Below are 26,874 nucleotides of genomic sequence, written 5' to 3' on the forward strand. Positions count from 1 at the left end.
CACATGATTTTTTTTTGATCCTCTGTGATCAAACGAGGCACAAATTTAGCACACACACATATTTCCTTTGTAAATGAAAATGTGTTTATGCTAAACAAAGAAACGTGTCTTCTGTTAAAATTTGCTGGCATGACCATCGATTTGCTCAGTGGTCTTTCGACAATCTTCATTGATTGCCTGGCAAACCTTTTCATCATTTCCTGCCATTGACCCCACTTTTGAAACAGGGAAAACCACTTGTAGACCTGCATTTTACCTAAAGTGTCATCTGTAAAGGCTTGCCAAAGCATAAAGTTTCAGCTGCAGTTTTACCCAAAACAAAAATTTCATGCACATTCTCTGTTCCTTGTGGTCAGCCATCACAAAATCACCAAACTTGCTTGTAAGCACTAACAAAAAAGCTGCCAGAACAATGAACCAGTTCACACAGGATGATACCACCTGCCAGACTTGCACGGAAAACTGCACTCACGATGCCTAACATCACCCGTAACTAGAAAATGTGTGTGCATGCCAAGTTCAGATTCCAGTTATTTTTGGGTATCCCCTTGTATATTGTAGTAGATAAAGAATCATATTCAGCCATATTATATTTTAGCTTTGTTACACAATAGTCCATAGTTTGCACATGAAATATATATATATATATATATTCAAAACTAGCTTTGTGTACACTAAGAATAGATAATTTCAATAATATTTGCTTTAATAACCACAGATGTTGAAATCATCCTCCTACCTGAGGAGCATATATTTAGAAATTTCAAATTAGAAATGAATTAGAAACTTTGCAGAAATCTGTGGTGTCCATATAGGCATGCAGCTTCCAATATTGATCCTCTTCAATTCCCTACACATAGTTTATTGAGATATTGGTTGGGAACAGCCTTCTCAAACGATGGCAATCTTGTTTTTGACAGACTGTCTTAGGTTTACCGTTATGCCCCTTAGACGAGGCATTGGGAATTATTTTTCCACGGATTTAACACCCATGGTAGCTTACCTTTTGAGAAACCACTCAGCTCTGCTGGTTTCAAAATTGTAGCTCCAGCCAGATGGGCACCCACACAATCAAACTCTTGTTTTTCTCATTCACTATTTATGATTACTGACCGGCAGCATTCTTAAATAGTTACATAGAACAAGTGGTAATGCACGTGACTAAGTATTTTGCATATTTGCTGTGTAAGTGACGTTTACGCACATTTGCATAAAAGTTTCTAATTCAGTGGCCAGTATGTATATGTTGCTTTTCATTATAATATAAAAAACTCATGAGTTATGAAACCAGACTTTTACAATGATAATCAACTGGAACTGCCTAATGGATTTCAAGTTGGAATATCATCATCATCATCATCATCAAATTCCTGCCATGTACCCTCAAGGGGTGTACAGGATATGACAGTACTACATGAAAAAATTACATCATTACTAACTTCCTATCTACAATTTTCCTCCAAATCAGTCTGTTACTTGTCAAGACTCCAACATTATCAGATCTTATATTTCTATCGTCTAAGGCACTTTGTACTGTATCAATCCACCTATATCTTGGTCTTCCTCTCTGTTATTCATTATCTATATTGATCACATTATGAAGGAAAGTGGTATTAAACATGATATCAAAATTGGAGATGTTAATGTCAGCTCTTTGCTTTATGCGGATGATGTTATACTTCTAAATAAATCCGCTACAAGTCTGCAAGATTCTCTGACTAAATTGAATAACTGTTGTAATAGATATGGTATGAACTGTTGTAACAATGAAAATAGGCAGAATCATTGAAAATGTCAAGTGTGTTGTGAATGGAGAACCTGTGGAACAAGTAAAACATTTCAGCTACTTAGGCACGATTTTTAGTGAAGATGGGAAATTAAGTATAGAAATAGACAACAGATTCAGCAAAGCTGGTATGGTGGGAAGTCAATTGAATAAATTCATATGGAATAAGAGAGAAATTAGTCGAAACACTAAATTAGCTGTATACAAGACAGTGTTCAAACCAGTTTTAAGTTATGGATCTGAGAGCTGGGTCAGAAGTAGAACACTTGACCAAAGACTAGAGACTGCAGATATGAGAATCCTGAGAAAGATTATAGGCGTGAACAGATGGCATCAATGGCAATATCATATTAAAAACAAGGATATTAGGAAAGAACATGACATTGTTAGCATCCAGGAATGCGTTAGCAGAGCTAATCTCAGGTGGAATGGTCACTTAAACAGAATGGGCAAAGAAAGATTAGCAAACCAAGTGTTCACTGCCAGGTTGGCAGCAAAACGATTCAGAGGAAGACCAAGATATAGGTGGATTGATACGGTACAAAGTGCCTTAGACGATAGAAATATAAGATCTGATAATGTTGGAGTCTTGACAAGTAACTGACACATTTGGAGAAAAATTGTAGATAGGAAGTTAGTAATGATGTAATTTTTTTCATGTAGTACTATCATATCCTGTACACTCCTTGAGAGTACATAGCAGGAATTTGATGATGATGATGATGATAATTTCCATTGTATTTGATTGAGTTTGGCATTACTGTCTTCCTACAAGCTTCCCTCTTTTGGTCTCCCCTCTACTCTTTGTGAGTGTATTGCCATCTTTCTCTCTAGTGATTCATTGCATATTATGGTAGATAGTTCCTTCTCATCTGATTTTTCCATCAGTGCTTGGGTAACCCAAGGCTTTGTACTTTCATGTACACACTTTCTTCTATACATCAGTGATGTTCTCTCACTAATATCCAGTCCCATTCATAACTTTGCTGATGACAGTACACTCCATGCTTGTCTTTATTTACAAAACCTTGCTGAGGTGACTCAAGATCTTCTATGGCCAATGCTTTAGACACTGATTATCTAGCCATTCTCAAGTGGGTTGAAGATAATTTAGTGAATTTTAATATATCAAAACAGAATATTTCCTTATTTTATGAAAGAAAAAGCTGTTCTACACTGAGTTTCTTTATACATCACCCATACAAGTTGCTATAATTTCTCTTTAAGAGAAATTATAGCAACTTGTATGGGTGATGTATAGCTTTGATGGTATTCACTCACTTGTAAAGCAGTAGATAAAAGTAATTCTAATTAAAAATATTGTTCTCATATATATATATATATGTGTGTGTGTGTGTGTGTGTGTGTGTGTGGTGGTGAACCAGATATCTCCCTCAGAATGCTAAATGTAATTGGAAGAGAGCTTCATTCAATAGATGGGCCCTTTCTCACTGACTCCCTCCAGTCACTTTACTATAGGTGCTATGTTTTTGCATTATGTCTAGTCTTTAGGTGTTTTTAATGGATACTGCTATTCTGAACTGGCCACAGCTATTTCTCCATTTTCCTCTAATCATATACAAGCACAGACAGCTGCTGGTCCACATCCATATATGGTTCAGCTCCGAAGTCACTAGATCAACTTCTCATTCTCTTCCTTCATCTTTCATTCCATATACCTCTATCATTTGGTACAGTCTTCCCTGTACCATTTTCTTAATGAATACAACTCTTAACCCTTCAAGATTCAAGAAGCACACATTAACAGATTCCTTTCTTCTCTTTAATCACTTGACACACACACACATACATCACTTATGTTATAGGTCTTAAGACCTCTCTTGCATGGAGTTGATAGATATATATCAAACTGAGTTTATGTTCTCCTCCCCTCACCACACACAAGCTAAAAATAGAAAAAAGGAAAAATGATATATCAGAATAGATGAAAGAATTTTTATTTTGGGAATAACTAGGAACACCAAGTTGTTCCCCAAAACCTGTGCTTTAATGTTAATTTTTATTATAGCAGTTCTGACAGTTTTGCATTACCAATATTTAATCATTTCTGATAAAGAAAATAATTACTAAGGTTGCTAAATTTCTTTTTTATATATTTGTTATTATGATTATTATTTATAGTGGGACACAATACAAGAAAGGTTAGTGAAACCTTCAGAAAGACCTGTAGTACTCAATCGAACGTCCTCCCCTAATGCAACTAATCCATTTGGTTCAACCTTTTGCTATGGTTATCAAGACATGATTTTTGAGGTATGACAAAAAAAAGACAAGGTTACTGCTTTTGATGTTTCTATTTTGAAGATTTTCATTTTACTGTATTAACTATTTTTGAATTAAAGTGTTTTACTATTTATTTAGTTATCACCCAAGCTGAACTCTGAATGACAGATTGTCAGCTGCCTTCATTGTAGCAAGTTTTTCAGAGACATTTGCATTTGATTTGGAAAGACCTAGGTCCCTCACATCCTGTAAATCTAGGATCAGTTGAAAAGTCCTTATAAAAGGACTTTTCAACTGATGCCAAGTTAGTTAAGCACATGAGGATCCTTTCTCCCAAACTTACATTTTTCATGCTACAAAACAGACATAAAATACTATCCATAATTCCAAGCAATACTAGTACCTCCTTTACATTGCTGTTATTTCATATCTGATTGAGCCACATTAACTTCCAATGGAGCTAAACACAAATGTGTGCAATATTAAGATTTTAAGGACAACTTAAAATTAGACCTAAAGTATGCTCATATATATGGGTTGGTATTCACTCACTTGTAAAGCAGTAGATAAAAGTAAAAAAAATTGTAACATTTGTAAAAACATCAAAGACTGTTAATTGTTTTGTTGCCAATCTTGCAATGTGTTAGTGTTCCACCTCTTGACTCATACATTGCTTTCAAATTAATTCTAAAATTTTAGAATCTATTTTGATGTGTGGGTTTGGGGCACAGTAGGTTGGCTATTGATTATATGGTTCATTGATTATTAGTAAACAAGAAGGGAAGAGATAAAAACTAAAACAAACAAACAAGAAAGAAATTTGGCATTCAATTATTTATGTTGCCTGCAAATGTAAATAAATAGATTGCCATATAATTAACAGATGCCACTGGAAGTGATCTTAAAAAATTAAAAAGAATATGAAGTGCAAAATATTCAGATCAAGATAAGAAAATCTATATATTTGAAATATCACAATTTTTGATTCTGTGTTAGTGGAGGAAAAAATTATGATGTTTTTCCAAACTTGGGTTCAAATCAAGTCTAGGACATAAAACCTTTATAAGGACTATTTAGTTGAACTGCATACAGAGATTGCAAGTTTTTTTTCAAGAAACTTGGATTTTCAATATCATAACAAAACATATGGTGCATGGTCCATGCAGACCTGTTAATCCAAACTCACCGTGCATGAAGTCAGGAAAGTTCATGAAGAGATATCCAAGATCATTTATCAATGAAACTCAAACAAGTGAGGATGGATATCCATGATATCATCTACATGTTCCTTCAGATGGTGGCCGAATTGCTATCATACATAATAGCCAAGGAACTTTTGATATTGATAAATTGCCAGATTGATAATAACTGGATTATAGTGCCTTATAATTCAGTTTTTGTCACAAACCTTTAATGCACATATAAATGTTGAAATTTGCATTTCTATAAAATCCATCAAATAAGGGCTCAGACCAAGCTACGTTTTGTTTGCAAAATGAACGTAGCAAAGTAGATCTATACCAAACTGGATGATACATTAGTATCTCTGAAACCGTTTGGCAGAGTTTATCTTTTGATATTCATGAGCACCATCCAACTGTAGTTCATCTCACAGTTCATATTGAAAATGGTCAAAGAGTATATTTCAAAGAAAGTAACACACTCAGCATAGTGGAGTCACCAAGGAACACAACATTAACAGCCTTTTTTAAGCCATGCATCGAAGATAATTTTGCCCAAACACTGACCTATAACGAGGTACAAACATACTACGTCTGGCAACAAAACAAATTTCAACAAAGAAGACAGGGTGCCAATGTGGACAGTTATCCTTGTGTGAAAAAGAGTGATGCTCTAGATCGTGTTTATAGTGTACATCCCAGCAATGCTGAATGCTTTTATTTACAAATGCTCTTGATGCATATGAAAGGACCAAAATCATTCATCGACCCAAGAACAGTAAATGGTGTAGTACATCAGACATATTGGGATGCACATAAGGCTTTGAATTTGATAGATGATGATTCTCACTGGTTCAATTGTCTTGCAATAATTTCAAACTCGCCATCATCTTGCACCTTTTGTTTGCTGTAATGTTGGTTCACTGCAACATGACTGATCCTCTATTGCTATAGTCTACTTACAAAATAATTTTTCAGAAGATATCTTACACCAAGAACATTCTACTAATTCTCAGGCTCAATTTAATGAAGCAATATATAATGAGGCATTACTGAGACTTGAATCAATTGCTAAGTCAATAAGTGACAAAAGTGTTAAAGATTTTGGTCTTCCAATACCGAACAATCATTTTCCTCTAGATACAGATTTAATCCGGGAAAGCTCATACAATTTCGGTGAACTTTGGGGTTTATTAAGTTGGCACGAACAATCACTAACTTCAAATCAATCTGAAGTTTTTCACAAGCTGCGAAAATCAATCAGGGAACCTGTTTTTCTTGGATGCTCCAGGTGGTACTGGGAAAACATTTTTACTAAGCTTGTTATTAGCTAAGTTGAGAAGCCAAGGTAAAATTGCTATGGGCGTGGCATCCCTAGGTATAGCAAGGTTGTAGAACTGCTCTTTCTACTTTCAAAGTACCACTTACTAATGTGACTAATGATACACCTATGAGCAATATATCAAAACAAAGTAATTTGTTGAAATTATTACAAAAGGTTTCTTTGATTGTTTGTGATGAATGTGCAATGTCCCATAAAACACTTGTTAAAGTGGTTGACAGAACACTGAGGGATATCAGATCAGACAATTGAAGAATGGGTAGAATAACTGTTTTATTTATTGTGATTTTTGACAAACACTTCCTGTCGTATCCCACAGAACCAGGGCAGACAAAGTGAATGCCTGCCTTAAGAAATTGTCACTGTCTGATATAGAGAAGTTTTCTCTCAAAATCAATATGCATGTTCACCTACATGGAGACTCTCATGCACATTCCTTCTCCTCAAAATTGTTAAAAATTGGCAATGGTGAAGTACAGCAAAAAGACAGAAAAATTATATTAACACATCTAAATGTTGGGAAAATTGTCCAAACTGCAGACGAACTGTTGTGCAGTGTCTACCCATCTATTGAGAACATAACAGAAAAGTCATCTTGGTTCAGGGAGAGAGCTATCTTCACACTTCAAAATGACGGCATGTCAATAATGAACAAGTTGGTTCTTAATAGGGTTAATGGATCTGTTATTGTTTACAAATATGAAGATACTCCTGTGGATGTAGATGATGCAGTTCATTTTCCCAGTCTTCTTCTTCTTCTTCCTTTTTATGTATTATGCCTAGTGACTTGTAATGGAGCTGTCCTTAGCTTATACTAAGGACATACTAGCTTATACTGAGTTTCTGGGTGAAAAAACCCCCTACCTCTGTACGAGACCTGCTAACTCGCCTTTCATCAAAAGATACCAGGTAAAGGTTCCTCACATCACTGATGGGAATCGAACCCAGGTCTTTCCAACTAAAGGGCTTTGTCTATACTGACTGAGCTGCAGATGCTCATTTTCCCATTGAATTTTTAAATTTGCCTAATCCACCTGATTACCTTAGCTTATGTCCCAAGGATAAGGTGGTTGGCCCTATGCCTCCCAGTGTGGCCTTTGTCTGTAGATGCACGTGTTCATGGGGCCGGTTTGCCTGTTCTGGGGTATGAAAAACCTGCGTTTCTGGGTGAAAAAACCCCCTACCTCCGTATGAGACTTGCTAACTCGCCTTTCATCAAAAGAAACTAGGTAAAGATTCCTCACGTCACTGATGGGAATCGAATTCAGGTCTTTCTGACCAAAGGGCTTCGTCTATACTGACTGAGCTGCAGAGGCTCATTTTCCCATTGAATTTTTAAATTTGCCTAATTCACCTGATTGCCTAGTCATGAAATTACATTGAAAATGAGTGTTCCTATTATGTTGCTCTGAAATCTACATCCCTGAAATCTTTGCAATGAAACTAGGCTTCAAGTAAAATTGTTGAAACTGAATATGATAGAAGCTGCGATATTTACAGGTCCATATCAGCGAAATTGTCTTCATTCCTTGGGTACCTCCCATTCCTTCAGAACTATCCATTTGCATTCAAACAGTTACAATTTCTAATACAATTACAATTATTACAATTAAAAAGTTACAATTTGCAGTGATGATTAATAAACCCCAAGGACATTAGATTTAAGAGGTGAATGTTTCGGACAGAGGCAGTTGTATGTAGCATGTTCTCGAGTTAGCAGTCCTGAGAATTTAATTATTTTTGTTGAGGATGATGAAACTCTAATGTTGTTTACAAAGAAGCATTATAATGCTCACAATTCTACATTATGACAAAAGCACCAGTACCAAATGCTCCAGTAAATACCCTGAAGCACACACACACACACATATATATATATATATATTTGATGTGACTCCTACTGATGAAAGGTTGTAAACTATACTATATTAATACCATGATAATTAACACCGTTCAGATACACTGCTAAGGATACTTAGCAATCCTTAGCAGTATATTTGTGTATTTGAACAGTGTTATGAAAAGTGTTTTTTTCTTTTCTTAAATTATATTGTGTAGAATTGTATAATAGTGCTTTTGTGTGATAGCCAGACTGGATATAATTATTGTACTGTGGTATTGTGGTTTTAAAATTGTTCACTTTAGTTGATATCTTGATTAACATGGAACTAGTTAATATTATAAAAATGGCGACAGTGGCAGCAAAGAAGCATACTCCAGCAGCACGGAAGGTCTCAACTCGCAATAAAGTTTTATCTTGGACTTTTTTGCAGTGGATAAGATGCAAGAATTGTTTTATGTATGTCTCCAGAAACCTTAAAGATTTATAGCTTGTTAGATTGAACAATGAAAAGGAATGTATTATAGTATGTGAGAAGTGCAATGAAAGGCTAGGACGTTCAAAAATGAGAACATTGTTACGAGTAATAATCAGATAATGGATGGAAGTGCTTGCGACTGTATTGATAGAAATGATGTGGAAGAGCTTTGGCAAGAGTTAATGAAAATGAGGAGTCAGGTTATGTGTATGGAGGAGAAAATTGAACGTTTAAAGAAGAGTATAACTAATGTAAATAACGAGGAAGTTAATAAGAAGAAGCAAGTTCTGAGGATGATAGGGTTGCTTTTATAAAGTGACTCAATCATTAAAGGGGTGGTAAAAAATAAAGTGCATAAGACATGTTTTACAGGTGGTACAATAAAACGAATATCAGATGCTTTGCTTAGAAGGAAGGAACAGGCATCAGAATTAGTGTTAGTGGTGGGCACAAATGACTTGAATAGTGAGACAAAGAATGTGGAAAGGGATTTGAAAAAGAAGTTGTTGCAGGAAGTGAAGGATAATAATTTCATTGGGAAAGTGGTTAGTTTGTTGCCCCGATATGACAATAGTGAACTGAAGAGAGCAATGATACTGAATAACAAGATCGTTAAATTGTGTCAGGTGGAGAATGTTCAATTTGTGAATGTATGGAATGAATTTGAAGGAAAGTTAGAATGGTTCAAAGCTGAGGAATACATTTGAATGGGTTTGAAGAGAGAAGTGCATTATAGCAGAGAGAGTACAAAGTGATTGTGTGATGGCCTCAAAGAGTGGAGAATTGTCATGCTTATATACTAATGTACGTTGTATTATAAATAAAAGGGCTGAATTTGTTTTGTAGCATTGATTGAATTAGTATGCCCGAAGATAATTGACATAAGTGAAACCTGGTTGACTGAGGATGATGTACTGCCAGGATACAGAATTTTTTTTTATGGTAGCAGAGGAATTGTGTCCTTCAAGAGTTAAAGTGGAAAATAGTAGTGTGTGAAGATTTTGAAGTTGTTTGATATGAATTGAGATCAGTAGAATAGTATATCTAGTAGGATGCTGTTATAGGCCAGGGAATTTGGAGAGTATTGATTGTGAAATGTTTAGACAAATTAGTTGAGCAAGTAAAAGGAAGATGATCCTAATGGAAGATTTTAATTATAGGAATGTGAATTGGAAAGAAGAGATAGTGTATAGTAACAAGGAGAGTGAATTTGTTGAGTTTCTGAGGAATAACTATCTAAGTAGAGCAGCATGTGATGGAAGCAACCCAAAGTTTATCGTATTAGGTTTGGTGATATCCTCACAGGATGTGGTTGTGAATGAAGTATCAACATTGCCACCTGTTGGTGAAACTGATCATGAGGTATTGGTTTGGAAGGTAGTCAAACAGGAAAAAGTTATTAAGAAGGTCTATAAGTGGAACTATAAGGTGGGTGATTATCAGAAACTCTGTAATCAACTAGCATCAATACATTGGGTCGATGAATTGTGTAGAAAAGATGTTGACAGTACATGGGAAATGATAAGGCAATATCTAACACAAGCAATGCATAACTGCATACCAAAAGTTAAGCAAATAAATAGAGTAGGAGTGAGATGGATGAACAGTGAAATCAAGCAAGTAGTGTTACAAAAGTTGTTATAGAGGAATTACAAGACAGTTTGCAGTGAACAGATGCATGAAGAATGTAAAGTGCAGGCCAGAAAAGTGACAAGCTTGGTTAAAAAATAAAAAGTAGAATATGAGAAGAGATTGGCCAGTCAGGTCAAAACTAATCCAAGGGAATTTTTCTGTTATGTGGCAAGCAAGAGGAAAAATAATTATGGTATTACTTAAATTAAGGGGATATTAAATCCCACATAGTTTTAAAACCGAATAAGAAACTCAAAGATTGGAATCAGAGTTTCTTGCCGAATATAGTAAACTATAGAGTATCGGCGACACTAGCGTTAGCCAATGCAAGTGATCCTAGTACGTAGTACAATACCAGGGCAGCTCGTTGCACAGGTGGGGAAGTTCAGATCGCTATTCTTAGGTATTTTCCATAATGTAAAAACACATTTCCTAGGAAATGTGTTTTTACATTATGGAAAATACTAAAAATTTTAAAATCATTAAAATATTAAAAACACATTTCCTAGGAAATGTGTTTTTACATTATGGAAAATACCTAAGAATAGCGATCTGAACTTCCCCACCTTTGCAACGAGCTGCCCTGGTATTGTACTACGTACTAGGATCACTTGCATTGGCTAATGCTAGTGTCGCCGATACTCTATAGTTTACTATATTCGGCAAGAAACTCTCTGATTCCAATCTTTGAGTTTCTTATTCGATTTTAAAACTATGTGGGATTTAATATCCCCTTAATTTAAGTAATGTTTTCATTGCCGAAATGAAGCTTATTAGCTCTTTATACTTAAATAATTATGGTAGATTGATGCTGGTGGATAGTTATGGTAACAGAGTAACCATAGCAAATGATATAGTGAAATTATTTAATGAACACTTCATCAGTGTATATCAGTGCTCTTTGGTCTTATAATACTTAGAATTTAAAATTTCCTTACTGCCCACTAATATTTAAATTGAAAAAAAAGAAAAAAGTTATATACCCTATATAAAGCAATAAAATTAATTGAAATCACTTTTAATTTAATCCATGAGCCTGATTCTGAGAAACTAAATGTTGGATATCTGGTTTGATTTTTTGTAAGGAACAAGTGAAGGAAGGTCTCCTCTTTCAGTGATTTTCAGACAGTTTCTCTGTTTGGTGACAATGATTCACAGCATTAAAGCATGATTTCAAAATATTATTTTCCACATATTTGCATATAAGGCAGGCATTTTTTTTATTTTGCCAGAGTTTTTGGTATCCATCACTATTGAAATTTGATTAGCTCTTTTCATTATACATAAGTTCTAATAGTTCTTCTTGACATGCAGTAAAAAGGATTCACCATCCAGTCATACACCTTCAAGTTCAAAATATCACTAAATCGTTTTTCCATAACCAATTTATGTTCATTGAGATGACTATTGAACCTTTCACTCTCCTCTGGAGTTGCATCATCTTTTATTGATGACAGTTCCAGAAAATAATGAAACTCCCTCTTCAGAAGATTATGACGAAAAAGATCAAGTTATTTGATAAATAATGACACAACCTTTTTGCAACTAATAAATGTTGGATTGGCTCCTTGAAGCTGCAAATTAATTTAATTAAATTTCTTAAAAATGAATGCCAAATAAAATGCATCATGTTTTATTGTTTTTAATTGTTGACAGAGATCAGCCTCATTTTCACTTTCAAAAAACTGTATGACACTCTCATACAGTCATGTAGCGTAAATAACTTCAAAGCTCGTTATGATAGACATGTTGCTGGTTGAGTGGACCTCCCATGATGAATCTGTTGACTCCATGGAAGGTACCAAATAATAATAATAATTAGTTTTTATATTTTTTTAAATTTATTTTTTACATAATCCAAAAATCCTGCTCTAGAGACCAGACATGGAATTTTTTCAAGCCAATTCAGGCTTCCAATAAGTGGGACACCAAATCTTCCACTTTAAGGACAATCACAAACATCCATGCTCTTGGTGAAATTCCAACCTGTGGCCTGTTAATTGCATTGTCAGTACATTAACCACTCATTCAACCAGACTTTCAGGATTTCATAAAGGCAGTCAAGGAAAAGAAGAAACCATATTGAAAGTTTCTGGAAAGTAAATCATCTTTTGCTCTTAGTTGAATACAGAGAAAAATATAAGAAAATGAAGTACTGTGTAAAACAAGCTGAATAAAAGCCATGGAAGATTTTGATAAGAACATAGAAAATAAATATCAGGAATGTGGCAAAATATTCCAGAGACTATTAAAAGAGCTTAGAAATTGGGGAAAGAGTACTGTAAAAGGAACATGAAAATCGAAGATAAAGGTTCTAGATTTCTGGAGTAATTAGTTTGGAAGATTGCTAAATGAAACAAGCTGTGACAGCACAGTGTTAGAAAACATTCAGCAGGAATGCAATTGGGAGTACATATCAGTACTTGAGGGTAGAAATCTATCAAAGCTATCAAAAACCTGAAATGTGGAAAGGCAGCTCGAGTAGATATTTGACCAGAAATACTCAAATATGGAGGTATAAAAGTTTTCCAGACTATACTGCATAATTCGAATGGCCTGATCAGAGGGTTGAATTCTGGAGAATTGGAGTAGACCTCTTATAGTATCCATCTATGAAAAGGGAAATAAAACTGAATGTGAGAATTGCAGAGGAATTTTCCTGCTGAGTGTTCCTGATAAGATTTATGCAAGCATACTTGAGAAAAGGCTAAAAAACTGGAAGAGAATCTTGGAGAAGAACAAGCTAGTGTCAGGCTAAATAGAAGTTGTCAGTATTGAATTTTCACCTTAAGACAAATTAGTTGAAAAATCATGGGAATAAGTCAGCAGTTAGAATTCAGGGAGGTATAGGAAGATGGTTTGTTGTTAAATCAGATGTGAAAGAAGGTTGCACATAATCTCCACTGTTATTCATCATCTATGTGGATTGCATTATTAAGGAAAGTGACATTAAATAAGATTGGAGATGTTAATCTCAGCTCTTTACTTTATGTGGATGATGTAATACTTCTAATAAATCCAGTGCAAGAGTGCAGGTTTCCCTAACTAAATTAAATAACTGCTGTAATAAATTGGATATGAAAATCAGCAATACAAAACCCACATACAGAACTCATGCAGTTTCTCTTCTTCCTAACATGGAATTTAGGCCAAGTGGCCTGTTTCGGTCTCATGCCATCTCTTTCTTGGTTTTCCGATTCTTCTTTTTCCACTTATTTTGTATCTGTATAGTTTTTGGTAGTCTGCTGTTGTCCATTCAATTTAAATGTTCTAGCCATTTTTGTTTATACTGTCTTATGTAGTAATTAATTGGTTTTATTTTCAGAGATTGTAAGATTTCTTCATTTATTTTGTGGTTCCCAATTGGTATATCCAGCTGTTTTTCTGAGGAACTTCATTTCTGCTGTTTGAATTTGTTTTTCATCTTTCCTTTTCATGGTCCATGTTTTGCTTCCGTATAGTAGTTGGTTTTGACAAGACATTATATAGTCTGATTCTAGTGTGTTTTTGTACTAAGGATGGCTTAAATATATTATTTGTTATGTCATTTACTTTGATAAAGTTTGATATTTTAGTGTCTATGTCTTTTTCTTCTTCGTATGATAGATCACATCCCAAGTATCTGAAAGTGTTTACTTGTTCTAGTATTTTATTATCTATCACTATTTTACTTCTTATTGGGTTTCTTCTTTGAACGCCATTATTTTTGTTTTTTCTTTAGATATTGTCATATTATATTGCTTTGCGATATCATTTAATAATTTTAATGATCTTTGTAAGTCATCTTCTGATGTAGCTAATATTTGATCATCTGCAAATAATAGCGTATGTATCTTCATTTGCAGGGTCATTTGTATACCAAATGGGTTATGCTGTTTCCAGATTGTTAATATTTCATTTATATATATATTGAAAAGCAGAGGTGAGAGGGTACATCCTTGTTGTACTCCTTTTGATATATCTTTCCATTCTGAGATGTGTTCTAATTTAACTGCTATTTTATTTCCTGTATATATTTCTTGAATAGATTGTAAAAGTTGGTATATTTAAATCAGTTAATATATTAAACAATTTTTGTCTACTAAAATTTTTGTCAAAGGCTTTTTCATAATCAATAAAAGCCACATGTGTTTCTTTTTGAAATTCTCTTCTCTTTTCTATTAATAATTTTAAAGAAATAATTGGATCTATGCAGGATCGGCCTTTTTGGAAACCATTTTGTTCTCTAGTAATTTGTCTTCTACAATGCTGCTTGGTTTCTCTTTTAATATTCCTGCATATATTTTATATCCTGTATTCAGCAGGCTTCTTTCCCCTATAATTATTGCAATTGTCTTTATTTCCTTTTTTATAGATTGGGATAACCAGTGCTTTTTTCCAAGAGTTAGGGGTTTTTCCATACATCCAAACCATATTAAAAAATTTCAGAAGTCTTTCACTAAATTTTTCACCTGCATTTTTGTATAGTTCTATATTTATATTGTCTTCTCCTGGTGTTTTCCTATTTTTCATCTTCTTTATTATATTTTTCAGTTCTAACATTGTGATATTTTCTATTAGGTCATTCTTTGTCTTATAAAATTTTATTTCATTGTTCTCATCTGTCCAGAGATTTTGGAAATAGGTCACCCATTTTTCTAAATCTATTGTTTGTATTTTTATCTTTTCTTTTATTTCTTTATTCATGTATTTTATTACCATATAGGTTTTGGGTTGTGGCTTAAATAAATCCTTTTCTAGTTCTGTTACAAAATTGTTCCATCTTTCTCTATGTTTTTTCCTTACTTCTCATTTTGCAATTGCACTATTTCTTTTACTCTCTTTCTGCTTCTATTGTTTTGGAATTTAGCCATTTCTGGTAACTGTCCTTTTTGGTTTTTATTATATTTTCTGTTTCTTTGTTCCAGTCTCATAGTCCTCTTTTTCTAATCCATTTGTGCTTTATTCCTAAGGTTTCTGTTGCTGCTTTTGTGAGAATTTGTTTCAAATTTTCCCATTCATCTTCTATGTTTCATGTGTGGTTCTTCACTTGATTCATGTGTGGTTCTTCACTTGATTCGTGTGGTTCTTCACTTGATTCATGTGTGGTTTCTGTTTTTAAGTTTGTGCATTTTTGATATTGTTGTCTAACTTGAGGATCCTGTAATGAAGAAATTTTGTAGCTTGGCTGGTAAGAATTTCCAATTCTATGTGTTTTTAGCCACTTTGATTTAAAACAAAATTTTGCTGATACCATATAATGATCAGAGTTTAATTCAAAGCCTCGATATGCTCTTACGTCTAAAATTAACTCCGCTAATTTAAAATTTGTGATAACTTAGTCAATTACTGATTTGTATCCACTTGCTGACCAAGTATATTTATGTATTTCCTTGTGTTTAAACATTGAATTCATTATTCTCATATTATTATAAATGACAAAATCGCGCAATCTGCGACCATTTTGATTACATGTATCTTCGCCAAATTTACCTATGTTTGTTTTGTATTTTTTGTTTCCTATTCTGGCATTTAAATCTCCTGCTAGCAGTAAATAGTCAGTTTTGTTTTTTATCTATGGCATTCTGTAATTCTTTATAAAATATATTACTGTTTTCTTCTTTTCCCTCTTCTGGTGCATATGCACCAATTATTGTTATGTGGCCTCTTAATGTCTTGAGTCTAATTTCTATTAGCCTTTCATTCAAATAGTTGTAATATACAATATTGTTCTTTAGGGATTTATGTACCATAATCATTATACCTGTTTTTGCTCTTTCTTCTTTTTTTACCCCACTGTAGATTTGTATATAGTTGTTTGTTTCTTTTGTACCTTTTTGTTTTTTCTTTGTTTCTGTTACTATACATATCTTATGCAATTTAAAGACCAAAAATACTAGTGGTGTTGGTGGGCAGTTGATGCCGTTGGTGGCAAATGATAGTAGTGGTAGTTCAGTGTAGTTGGTGGATTAAGTGGTGGTGAGGGAGAGTTGTTGAGTATCTACCTCCCTAGCCGAGTCTTTGGACTCCTTGGAGATGTCATGAAATAATAATAATAATAATAATAATACAAAGACAGTGAAAATAGACAGGAACATTAAAAATATAAAGTACATCCTTGAATGGAGATCCTATAGCATTTAGTAAAGCATTTCAGCCATGTAGGACCATTTTTAGTGAAGATGGCAAATTAAATATGGAAATAGACAACAGAACTAGCAAAGCTGGTATGGTAGGAAATCAGATGAATAAATTTATATGGAATAAGAGAGAAATTAGTCAAAACACTAAACTAACTTAAACCAGTTTTAACTTATGAATCTGAGAACAGGATTAAAAATAAAACACTTCATCAAAGAAATATTATGAGAGTGAATAGATAGCATCAATGGCAGAATCATATTAAAAATGAAGATATTAGGAAGAAACTTGATATTTTGAACTTGACTAATCTCAGGTGGTTATATAATATCACTTAATATTGAGGGTTTCTCCAGTGTCAAGCAAGATCTTATTGCAAATATTTGCAGAGATAATGACTGCAATCCCATCGTCTATTGACTCATCGAACAACAGAAACATTGAGATTATTACAATCACATTTAAAAATATCTCAATCACCTCAGTCTATAAACCAACAGAAGAAGCTTTTTCCTTCCCTGACATCCTTCTCAATAATAATGCATACATGACTAATGTTGTATTAGGTGACTTTAACAGCCATAATGTTAACTGGGGTTACACAAAGTTCAGTGAAGATGGAGAACTTGTTGAAAAATGGGCTGAAAACCTTTCTCTAAAGCTGATACATAATCCAAAACTCCCTGCTTCTTTCAACAGTGGCAGATGGAAGCATGGCTATAACCCTGAACTCATATTTGTTAGTTCAAAAATATCCAACATTTGTGTTAAAAAGGTCTTAAACGTTTCCACATACTCTATAATGCTTCAATTCAACCCAGCAATTATGCCTAACACAGTCCCTTATAGACGATGATTTATTTTCCAAAAAGCTAATTGGAAGGGTTTCATGGAAGATTTTGACCGCTCCATAGAACAAGCTCCAAACCCTCAAGAGTATCCTGAATTCATAAAAATACTGAAGAAAATCTCCACCAAACACATCCCCCCGAGGATGCCACACAAACTATATTCCAGGCCTTTCCAGTGACATACAAGTCCAGTATGCTGATTACTTACAACTTTACAACACCAACCCCTTCTCAGAAGAGACTATCCAAGCAGGAGAAACATTATAATCCAAAATGGCAGAGGAAAGGTGTTCCTCATGGAAAAAAAAAAATAGAAGCCCTTGATATGACCCATAGTAGCAGAAAGGCATGGAACTTTATCAACAGAATTAGGAAGGATTTCACTAAGCCATATGACTATCCGCAGGTAACAGCAAATTAAATTGCTCACCGACTGCTGCTGAATGGAAAATTCCCTAAAAAGCACACAAAAAAAGAAGATACTTAGAACCCCAAGTGAGGAACAAAATATGATTAACTCAGATTTCACCATCACTGAACTCAATGCTGCCATAAACCTATTAAAACCTAGAAAATCTGCAGGCCTTGATGATGTCTGTAATGAACAGATTAAACATTTTGGAAACAGGACTAAAGAGTGGTTATTAAACCTATACAACACACTTGCCTCAGAACCCTAAGGATACCAACTATCTGGAGGCATGCCAGAGTGGTGGCCTTTCTGAAACCAGGCAAAACTCCAACAGAAGCAAAAAATTACAGACCTATATCACTACTCAGCAACCTCGTTAAACTCTATGAACTATTAATTTTGAATTGGCTACAACCCCTAATCGAATCCCATCTTATTGCTGAGCAGGCTGGCTTTAGACCAGGCAAATCCTGAACATCACAAATTCTCAACCTCACTCAATATATAGAAAATAGTTATGAGCCACAGGAGCAGTCTTTGTAGACCTAACTACAACATATGATACCATAAACCATCTCACACTCAGAAATAAAATATACAGAATAACTAGAGACTATTGCCTTGTCCTCCTGATCCAATCACTCTTGGAAAACAGATGCTTTTATGTGGACCTGGGGGTGGGAAGACCCGCTGGCACCTCCAAAAAAATGGCCTCCCCCAGGGAAGTGTGTTATCACCATTACTTTTCAACATCTATGTCAGTGATCTCCCCATCTTTCTAGGAACTAGAAATTTTATCTATGCTGATGACCTTGCCATAGCTACTCAATCAAAAAATTTCAAGTCCATTGAAACTATTCGATCACTTGCCTTAAATAGTCTAACCACCAGTGGCGGCCCGTACATAAGCACTGCGACACTGCAGCACCCCCCCCCCCAAGGAAAAAAAAAATTAATATAACTAATAATAATGCTTACAACATTATATAAATGCAGTACAACATGTTAAAGGTTACAGCTTATGTTTCGACAGTGATTGAATATTTAATAATTGGAATTATTCAATTAATGCTTTAGATTACGAAACAGATACACTGTGATCTAACGCAGTGTCAGAATTATCTCGTTATATCACATTCAGCCAATCGCAGCCAGACTCGCTGATATTCGTATGCGCTTCTCATTGCACGTAACTAATGAATCTGACACTGCTCTTTGGGCAGTGTATGTTTGCGCCCATTATTCTTTATTGGTGTGTTCATGGTGAGGGTGAACCATTTTTTGCAAATCTTATTTTATTCTGTTAAAATAACATATAATTATTTATTTATTATAGATACAAGGCTGAATTATGACGAATGTCACTGTTGAAAATATGAAAAGAATTATATTTTTTCAATTATGGTTACATGAAACAAATGCATTGTGATCTAACGCAGTGTGAGAACGATAGTGCAAATTGCAGCTAGACTAGCCAACATTCATATACGCTTGACACCGCTCATTTGGGCAGTGTATCGATGCGCGTTATTTCTGTGATATATGAAACTTTTATTATTGGGTGTTTGTAAGTGGTGAGGGTGAAATATTTTTAATAAAGCAATTTTTTAACATGTAAATTTATTTATTAATAAATTGGTTACTGATTAGGAAAAAAAATAATTTTTTTTAAAATTTATTTTGTATATGCAGCACCCCCACTTAAAATTTTCACCGGTCATCACTGCTAACCACATACTATACCAGCAATCAACTAAAACCAAACCCCTTGAAAACCCAGACTGGCCTTTTGCACCTTAACAATAGGGAAGCTACAGATTTTTTGGGAAGGCTCTAAAATAGAACATTCCTGGAACCCAGTCTACCTCGGTGTGACTCTCGATTGCACCCCTCTCATATAAAACCCACATAGAAAAAACAAAGGCAAAAGTGAATGCAAGAAACAATATATTACGAAAGCTTACTTCCTCCAAATGGGGTGCAGACCCTAACACACTGAGATCTTCTGCCTTGGCCTTTTGCTATTCTTCTGCTGAATACGCCTGCCCAGTATGGGGCAGATCCTGCCATGCTAAAAGGGGTACTCAGACTTGTATTGTTCAATCTTTATATTAATGACATTGTCAGTGGATTGCAAGGGGATATTCAGTTGTTTGCAGATGATGTGAAGCTGGGAAGGGTTATCAGTAATAGTGCAGATGTGGCAGCCCTGCAAGAGTATTTGAATAAACTAGACAGACGGGCAAATGAATGGGGATATCATTTTAATGCAGCAAAATGTAAAGTCTTGAAGTTTGGGATTCATCAATGGGAGACTGCATACTCAATTGGAGAAGCTGTACTGGAGGAAGTATGGGAGACGAAATCCTAGGGTGATGATTGATAGAAAACTGAAATTCAGGGAGCATATTGCAAATGTGGTGAAGGTAACCCAGAGGATTGCTGCAATACTGAGAAGGACGCTGACCTGCAGAGATAAAAGAGTTATTATTCCATTGTATAAGACTCTGATCAGACCACATTTGAACTATTGCTCTCAAATTTGGTCCCCAGGATTTGAACGGGATAAATTAACTGTGAAAGGGTACAAAGGCAGATAACAAAGATGGTTTCAGGACTGTACAATATTAGTTATGAGGATTGGCTGAGGGAATGTGGACTGCAGAGTTTGGTGGATGGAAGAAGGCGAGGTGATATGATCGAGATTTTTAAACTGTTGAGAGGCAGTTACAGGGTGGACATTGGGGAATTCTTTTGCATGGTGGAACAGCGAGAAGGAGCGATGACAAGGAGCCATCCCTGGAAGTTGCAAAAGGAAGCTGTGAGCAAGAAGGTGAGGAGTGTTTTCTTTGCTTGGAGGGTAGTCAACCGTTGAATGCATTGTTTGAGAGAGTGGTGAGAGCAAGAATGGTCAATAAGTTCAAGGAGTGGTATGATAACTTTGTGTTTCCTAAGAAGGACCTCCCACAATGAGTCTCTTGACTCCATTGAAGCCTGAATAATAATAATCCTCAACTAAATTTAAACTTAGATCCATCCTTCCAAACAAAGAGCATTGTCAATACCAGCTGAGGTATGCAGGCTCTGCAGTTTTTACAATGTATATATGAAGATAATTTTTAAGCCTTCTTTCAAGGAAGGTCTTATGCAAGCCATTATACAGCATTAGTTTCTCTTTACTGTTTACAGAAATGGATAGGGAGATGGTTTATTTTCCTTAAGTTCACTATCTGCTAATGCCTTCTATTCTCCCCAAATGAAGTATTTCAGGCCATTTAGCCTTCACTAACTTTTGAAGACTGAGGATCTGCTAATCTCCACCTTTAGTCATCACATGTAGTTAGCAATCTGAATAGGTACAGCAGACGTCTATCACCACGTTTATGGGAAATTAAAAACCCTAGTTGCCTGTGTCAGAGATAGAATAATTTAGGAAATGGTCAAAGAAAAGCTTAGAAATGGTTGACAACTAGAATCATATAATGGTCTTTCTTTGGGTGGCCTGGTGCTATAGATGCAAATGCCATTTCCACAGTGCTGCATAGTAGGCAACAGATATATTTATTGATGATGATTACTGTCATCAATATATGCACCAGCCTGGCATATATGAAATAAGTTATGAAATATGAAAGCCCGGAAAATAAGTTGACAGATGCCATAAAAGAATACAGGGGGAAATGTAAGAGAGCTAAGCTATGTGTAAAAGTAGCAAAAACAAAAGTCTTGGGAAGACTTTGCTAAGAGTATGGAAAATAAATATCAGGAAGGGGGAAATGTTCTGGAGGCTATTGAAGAAGATTAGAAATGGAGGAAAACTACTGTAAAAGGAATCAAAGATGGCAGTGGTGACATAAAAACTGAAGATAAGGATATTCTAGATGTCTGGACTTTGAAAGACTGCTCAAGAGGAGTACATATCAATACTTGAGGTAGAAAAAGCTATCAAAAACTTGAAATGTGAAAAGGCAGCTGCAATAGATGACATTCAACCAGAAATGCTTAAGTATGGAGGTATAAAAGTTTTGCATAATTCAGAGGGCCTGGTCAGAAGGTTGAATTCCCAATGATTGGAGTTGAACTCTCACTGTACCAGTGGCGCACCCAGAGGGGGGGGGCGCTCTGGCCCCCTCCAAAGAAAAAGGAAAAAACATTAGAAAATTTTCCAAAAATCTTTCTCTAATTAAATTTAATTTTTTTAAAAATTTATGTTGTGTCGTGTCTTCTATTTCTACAGTACTGTACTTATGAATTAGCGATCACTGCAGATGTTCAGTCATAGGGTGTATGCAGTGCGTAGTGTGTATTCTCAAATCGTCTACTCAACTCGGGCCCCCTCCAAGATTAAATCCTGAGTGCGCCACTGCACAGTACCTATCTATAAAAAAAGGGAGATAAAGTTAAATGTGAGAATTACAGAGGAATTTCTCTACTAAGTGTTCAAGGTAAGATTTATGCAAGCATACTTGAAAAGAGGTTGAGAAAGATTGTGGAAGAGAAACTTAGAAAAGAACAAGATGGATTCTGGCCAAATAGAGGTTGTCAAGATCAGATTTTCACAATATAGTTGAGAAATCGTACGAATATGACAAGGCTTTGTACTTTAGTTTTGCAGATCTGGAAAAGGCATACAACAAGGCCCAGAGAAAAGCTTTTCAAAATACTACAATTATATAGAGGGAATGGATATAAAACAGAGCTATACATAAGTCTATATTTAAGTTGTCAATCAGCAGTTAGAATTGAAAGGAATACTGGAAGATGGATAATGAATAAAATGAATAATGAATAATAATGAATAAAATGAATAATGTCTTACCCCTGATTTTACTTTGTAAAATCAGGGGTAAGACATTATTCATTTTATTTACAAAGTAAAATCAGCGGTAAGACAAGGATCTTCACTCTTATTCATCATCTATATGGATCACATTATGAAAGAAAGTGGCATTTGGCCTGATATTAGAATTGGAGATGTCACACTTAGCTGCAAAGAGCAAAACTTTATGCAAAGAACTAAGTTTGACAAAGAGGAGGTCTCCAGGATTCTATATTAGAAAGGAACCTGACATTGTTAGCATTCAAGAATATTTAAGCAGAGCTAATCTAAGGTGGTATATGGTATAAAGTTAAACAGAGTGGATGAGGAAAGGATAGCAAAACAGGTGCTTGATGCCAAGATGGGACGAAGGAGACCCAGAGGAAGACCAAGGTCTAGGTGGATTGAATTCAGTCAGAAGGGCTCGAGAAGCACAAAATGTTAGATATGAGATATTGGAATGCCCACAAGTACAGTAATAGATTGATTGGGAGGAAAATTGTTGATAGAAGATTAATAATAATGTAAACTTAGTCATGTAGTTCTGTCATGGTAACCTGAACACTCCTTGAGGGTACATATCAGAAAATTGATGATGATGACTATTGTTAACTCCATGGTAATTAGATATATATTTATAACATTATAACATATTGGCATTATAACATATGTTGCATCAGATGTTATGTTGTGTTGGTAATCTGTCATTGCATTGCCATAGCAAATATGATTGACCCTTTCAAAGTCTCTAGTAGCTGATGTAAAACAGATAAAAGAATAAGGAGGATAAACGTCAAGGCCAAGGAATTTGTAGAGAGGCATTTCTTGAACCCTCGAGAGGAAGAATACATCTCGTTTGGATTCATCCCTAAACTTGTTTTAAAATAAGAGAGAAAAAAAGAGCTAGTAACAAAATGTAAGAAACAAAAGTTGAACAACTTTCTTACATTTTGTTACTAGCTCTCTTTTTTTCTCTCTTATTTTAAAACAAGTTTAGGGATGAATCCAAACGAGATGTATTCTTCCTCTCGAGGGTTCAAGAAATGCCTCTCTACAAATTCCTTGGCCTTGACGTTTAGGCCAAGGAATTTGGCCTAAACGTCAAGGCCAAGGAATTTGTTTCTTAGCTTTAATAAACTAGTGATATCATGTTGGATCTTTATCTAATTCATCACTTGCTTGATATGTTGAATTATTTTTGAACTGTAAGATCACTTGCTTCAATGCTCATAATGGTTCACTTAAAAGAACCCAGCTAAATACCTTCAAGACATGCCCTCTTATATCTTCATAGCTTATCTTTATTCCCTTGCAGTGAAGAATGACCATGCACTTTGGAAAGTTCTGGGTTCAGATGCTATCTAGGATGCAAAAATATTAATGAGGGTTTTGCAGCTGTGGGTGGGTTAGCTAGCCTTGTATAAAAAGTGATATGGTTTTAGTCCTGTGAAACAGACTGGCCAGAAAATACAAACACGCACACAAACGTAAACGTGATATGCTTATATCATAATCTTAGTTGCTGTAATCATAAACAGCATCATCTCTTCTTATCTCCCACCTTCAATTATCAAAAATTCAAATATTATGTTGTATAATTATTTAGATCCATATTGAATCCATACATGATTGTCATGCAGAGTGACTTTTTAAATGCTCACTATAATAGTACACAAATCTAAGACAAACTGTGGATCTTAAGACACAATATATATTTTTTATGTTTTACCATAATCCAGAAACCCTGTTCTGGAGACCAAAGAACATTTTGAACTGCTTCAACTCACCAGTAAGCAGGATGGTAGTCTCACACCAGGTGATGAAATTCATCTCCCACCTTGAAGACATTTACAAACATCCTTGCCAATGGTAGGATTTTAACCCACAGCATGTTGTTTGGAGAAAGAATGCGTTCTCCTGATTAGCTGGAGATAGTGTGCATTATTCACTATCCACTCAGCCATCCAGGCTGGTATTTGGAAGTAATTTGAGTTTTGTCCAGTGCACAGCCTGGATTTTCTCAAAATGTAGCTGATTTTATTATTACTATTATTAAGATCATACTGCTGTTAGTATTTTATTATATTAAATAAATGTAGTTAATATTAAAATTAAGTATTTAATTTTCTTTTTTGAATTTAAAAAAATCTTATTATTCTGTTAGTCTCTTGGTATTTTATAGACTAAGTGAATATTGCTGATGCCCATAAAGGAAAATTAACATTGTTTAACCTTTTCAGGTAATGCCTAATAATCACATAGCATCTGTAACTCTTTATCAACGAAAGCATGTCAGAAAACAAAGACTCGACGTTTGACACAGCATTAAATCATGCAGAAATCTGCTAGTCACTTATTCAAAAAAATTGTACATTCATTAAAAAAAAGAAAAAAAAATGAAGTGGTCATATTAATGCTGTAACCTGCAGATGATGCTGGAGCATTATCTCTGTGGATGGCAGGCATTATAACATATCTCCATTATATTATCCTTGACTGAAAGGAATCAAGGGCACAAGTATATATATACCACATATTATCCACTGAGAAATACAGCCATTATCCTACAATATTTGTATGCTGTACAATTGAGTATGCCATTTAAGTGGGAATTGTGTTTTTCCCTTCCACTCAGATTTTTTTATTTTATTTTTATTATTATTAATTTTTTTTTTTTTTTTTTTTTTTTGTGTGTGTGTGTGTTCACATATGGCAGTGTTTTGGTAAGCTTATGTAAATTCACTGTTAAAATAGTTTGATCTTATTTGTTGTATATGTGTGTGTCTGTATATGTTGAATAGCATTAACATTTTGGTGATATGTTTATCTGTTAATAGAGATTTAGTACCTTCGAAAAGAATAATAACATCTTATTTAAAATAATTGTGATAAATGTTTCACTATATGGGCTATTTGCTGCAATAAGCAGCATGTAAGAGTGATGTTTAAAAGTTTGTGAATCATCTGTCACTGCAAAAGAAAAAAAAAAAAAAAGAAAGAAAGAAAAAGAAAAAAAAAGGAATTTTTGAAGTAGTTTGAAATAAGAATTCTCTATCAACGAAATATATTTAGTTATCTGACTCTAGTGTTAGCTCTTTTTGTTATCATTCCAGCATATCTGATCTCATGGTAATGCTTCTACAGGTGTAGCTCGCAGGACTTGCTAACAGTTATGTTAAAAAAAATGAAACTGACTCATAGAGAGAGAGAGGGGGAACATATATATATATATAGGGCTTCAAAAATATAGCCATAACTAATTAGTAGAAAGAAGACAGATGCCTGTTGAACTTGAAGAATAACTTCCTTCCCCTAATACAAAAAGAAGAATTAAGCAAAAGTAATCTCCAGACTGCTGATCTACAGTAATCTCTCAGTATCTGAGCAAAACCAAAAAGCAATTTGCTGGTCATGTCAGGTAGAAAGGGATGGATAATTAAAGGTACAATTATGTGCTACTGTCCCATAAATTATTTAGCACACTAACCTAATTAGGGATTGAATAATTCAGACAAGTCATAATTGAGAGATCACTGTATTTGCTCATTTGTGATTTTCTTGGTCTGTCATTCAAATACTGATAATTTATCTTGCAGGAGGAACCTTTTTGCGATGTTATACTACTTAAAGTAAACATTTTTGAAGTCTTGTATAATATGTATGCATATTTGAGTGCATTCATGTATATGTTCCAAATAGCATAGAGGAACAAAAATTGTAGGAAAATTGCTCATTTTGTATTTTGCTGTACATGTGACTATATTGTTTATTTATATAAAGTGCAATTTTTTCTAACCAACAAAACAAACAAACAATATTCTGTAACCTTTGACTACTTTATTATAAAGTTAAAATGATTCTGGTGTCAGAAATGTTACTTATGTAGTACAAATAATTATAATTTTCCTTTGATATTTACTGTTTGGATGCTCAAATTTGATATTTTATATCTTTCACCAAAGTGGAAAATGAAAAGCATTTTAAAACATTTGACTTCTCCTGAATAAGAACTGTGGAAGAAAGGAATTATAATATGATCACATTGTTTTTGGATTGTGCATAAATAAGTCTTATATCACTTTTAATTTCTATGTCATATATTTATTATTTCTTAAAAGCATCGTTAAAATATGAAATACATAATCATAAAATGTGAGTTTCTTAATAGG

At 34.4% G+C, this 26,874-nt stretch overlaps 1 protein-coding gene across 2 annotated transcripts in view; it reads left to right on the top strand.

Moving 5' to 3' along the window:
- LOC150103461 (phagosome assembly factor 1) overlaps positions 1–26,568 on the top strand; it is a 408,178-nt gene extending 381,610 nt beyond the window's left edge. For both annotated transcript variants that reach the window (XM_090398202.1, XM_090398201.1), the window contains 2 exons: positions 3,929–4,060; positions 24,946–26,568. In XM_090398202.1, coding sequence (XP_090254328.1) covers positions 3,929–4,060; positions 24,946–25,023 — 210 coding nt within the window. In that variant the 3' untranslated portion in view covers positions 25,024–26,568. The remainder of the gene's footprint in view (positions 1–3,928; positions 4,061–24,945) is intronic.
- The last annotated feature ends 306 nt before the right edge of the window (positions 26,569–26,874 follow it).

The sequence above is a fragment of the Typopeltis vanoorti genome, chromosome 9 (genome assembly GCF_054136105.1).
Source record: "Typopeltis vanoorti isolate ZY-2024b chromosome 9, IOZ_Tvanoo_1.0, whole genome shotgun sequence".
NCBI lineage: Eukaryota > Metazoa > Arthropoda > Arachnida > Uropygi > Thelyphonidae > Typopeltis > Typopeltis vanoorti.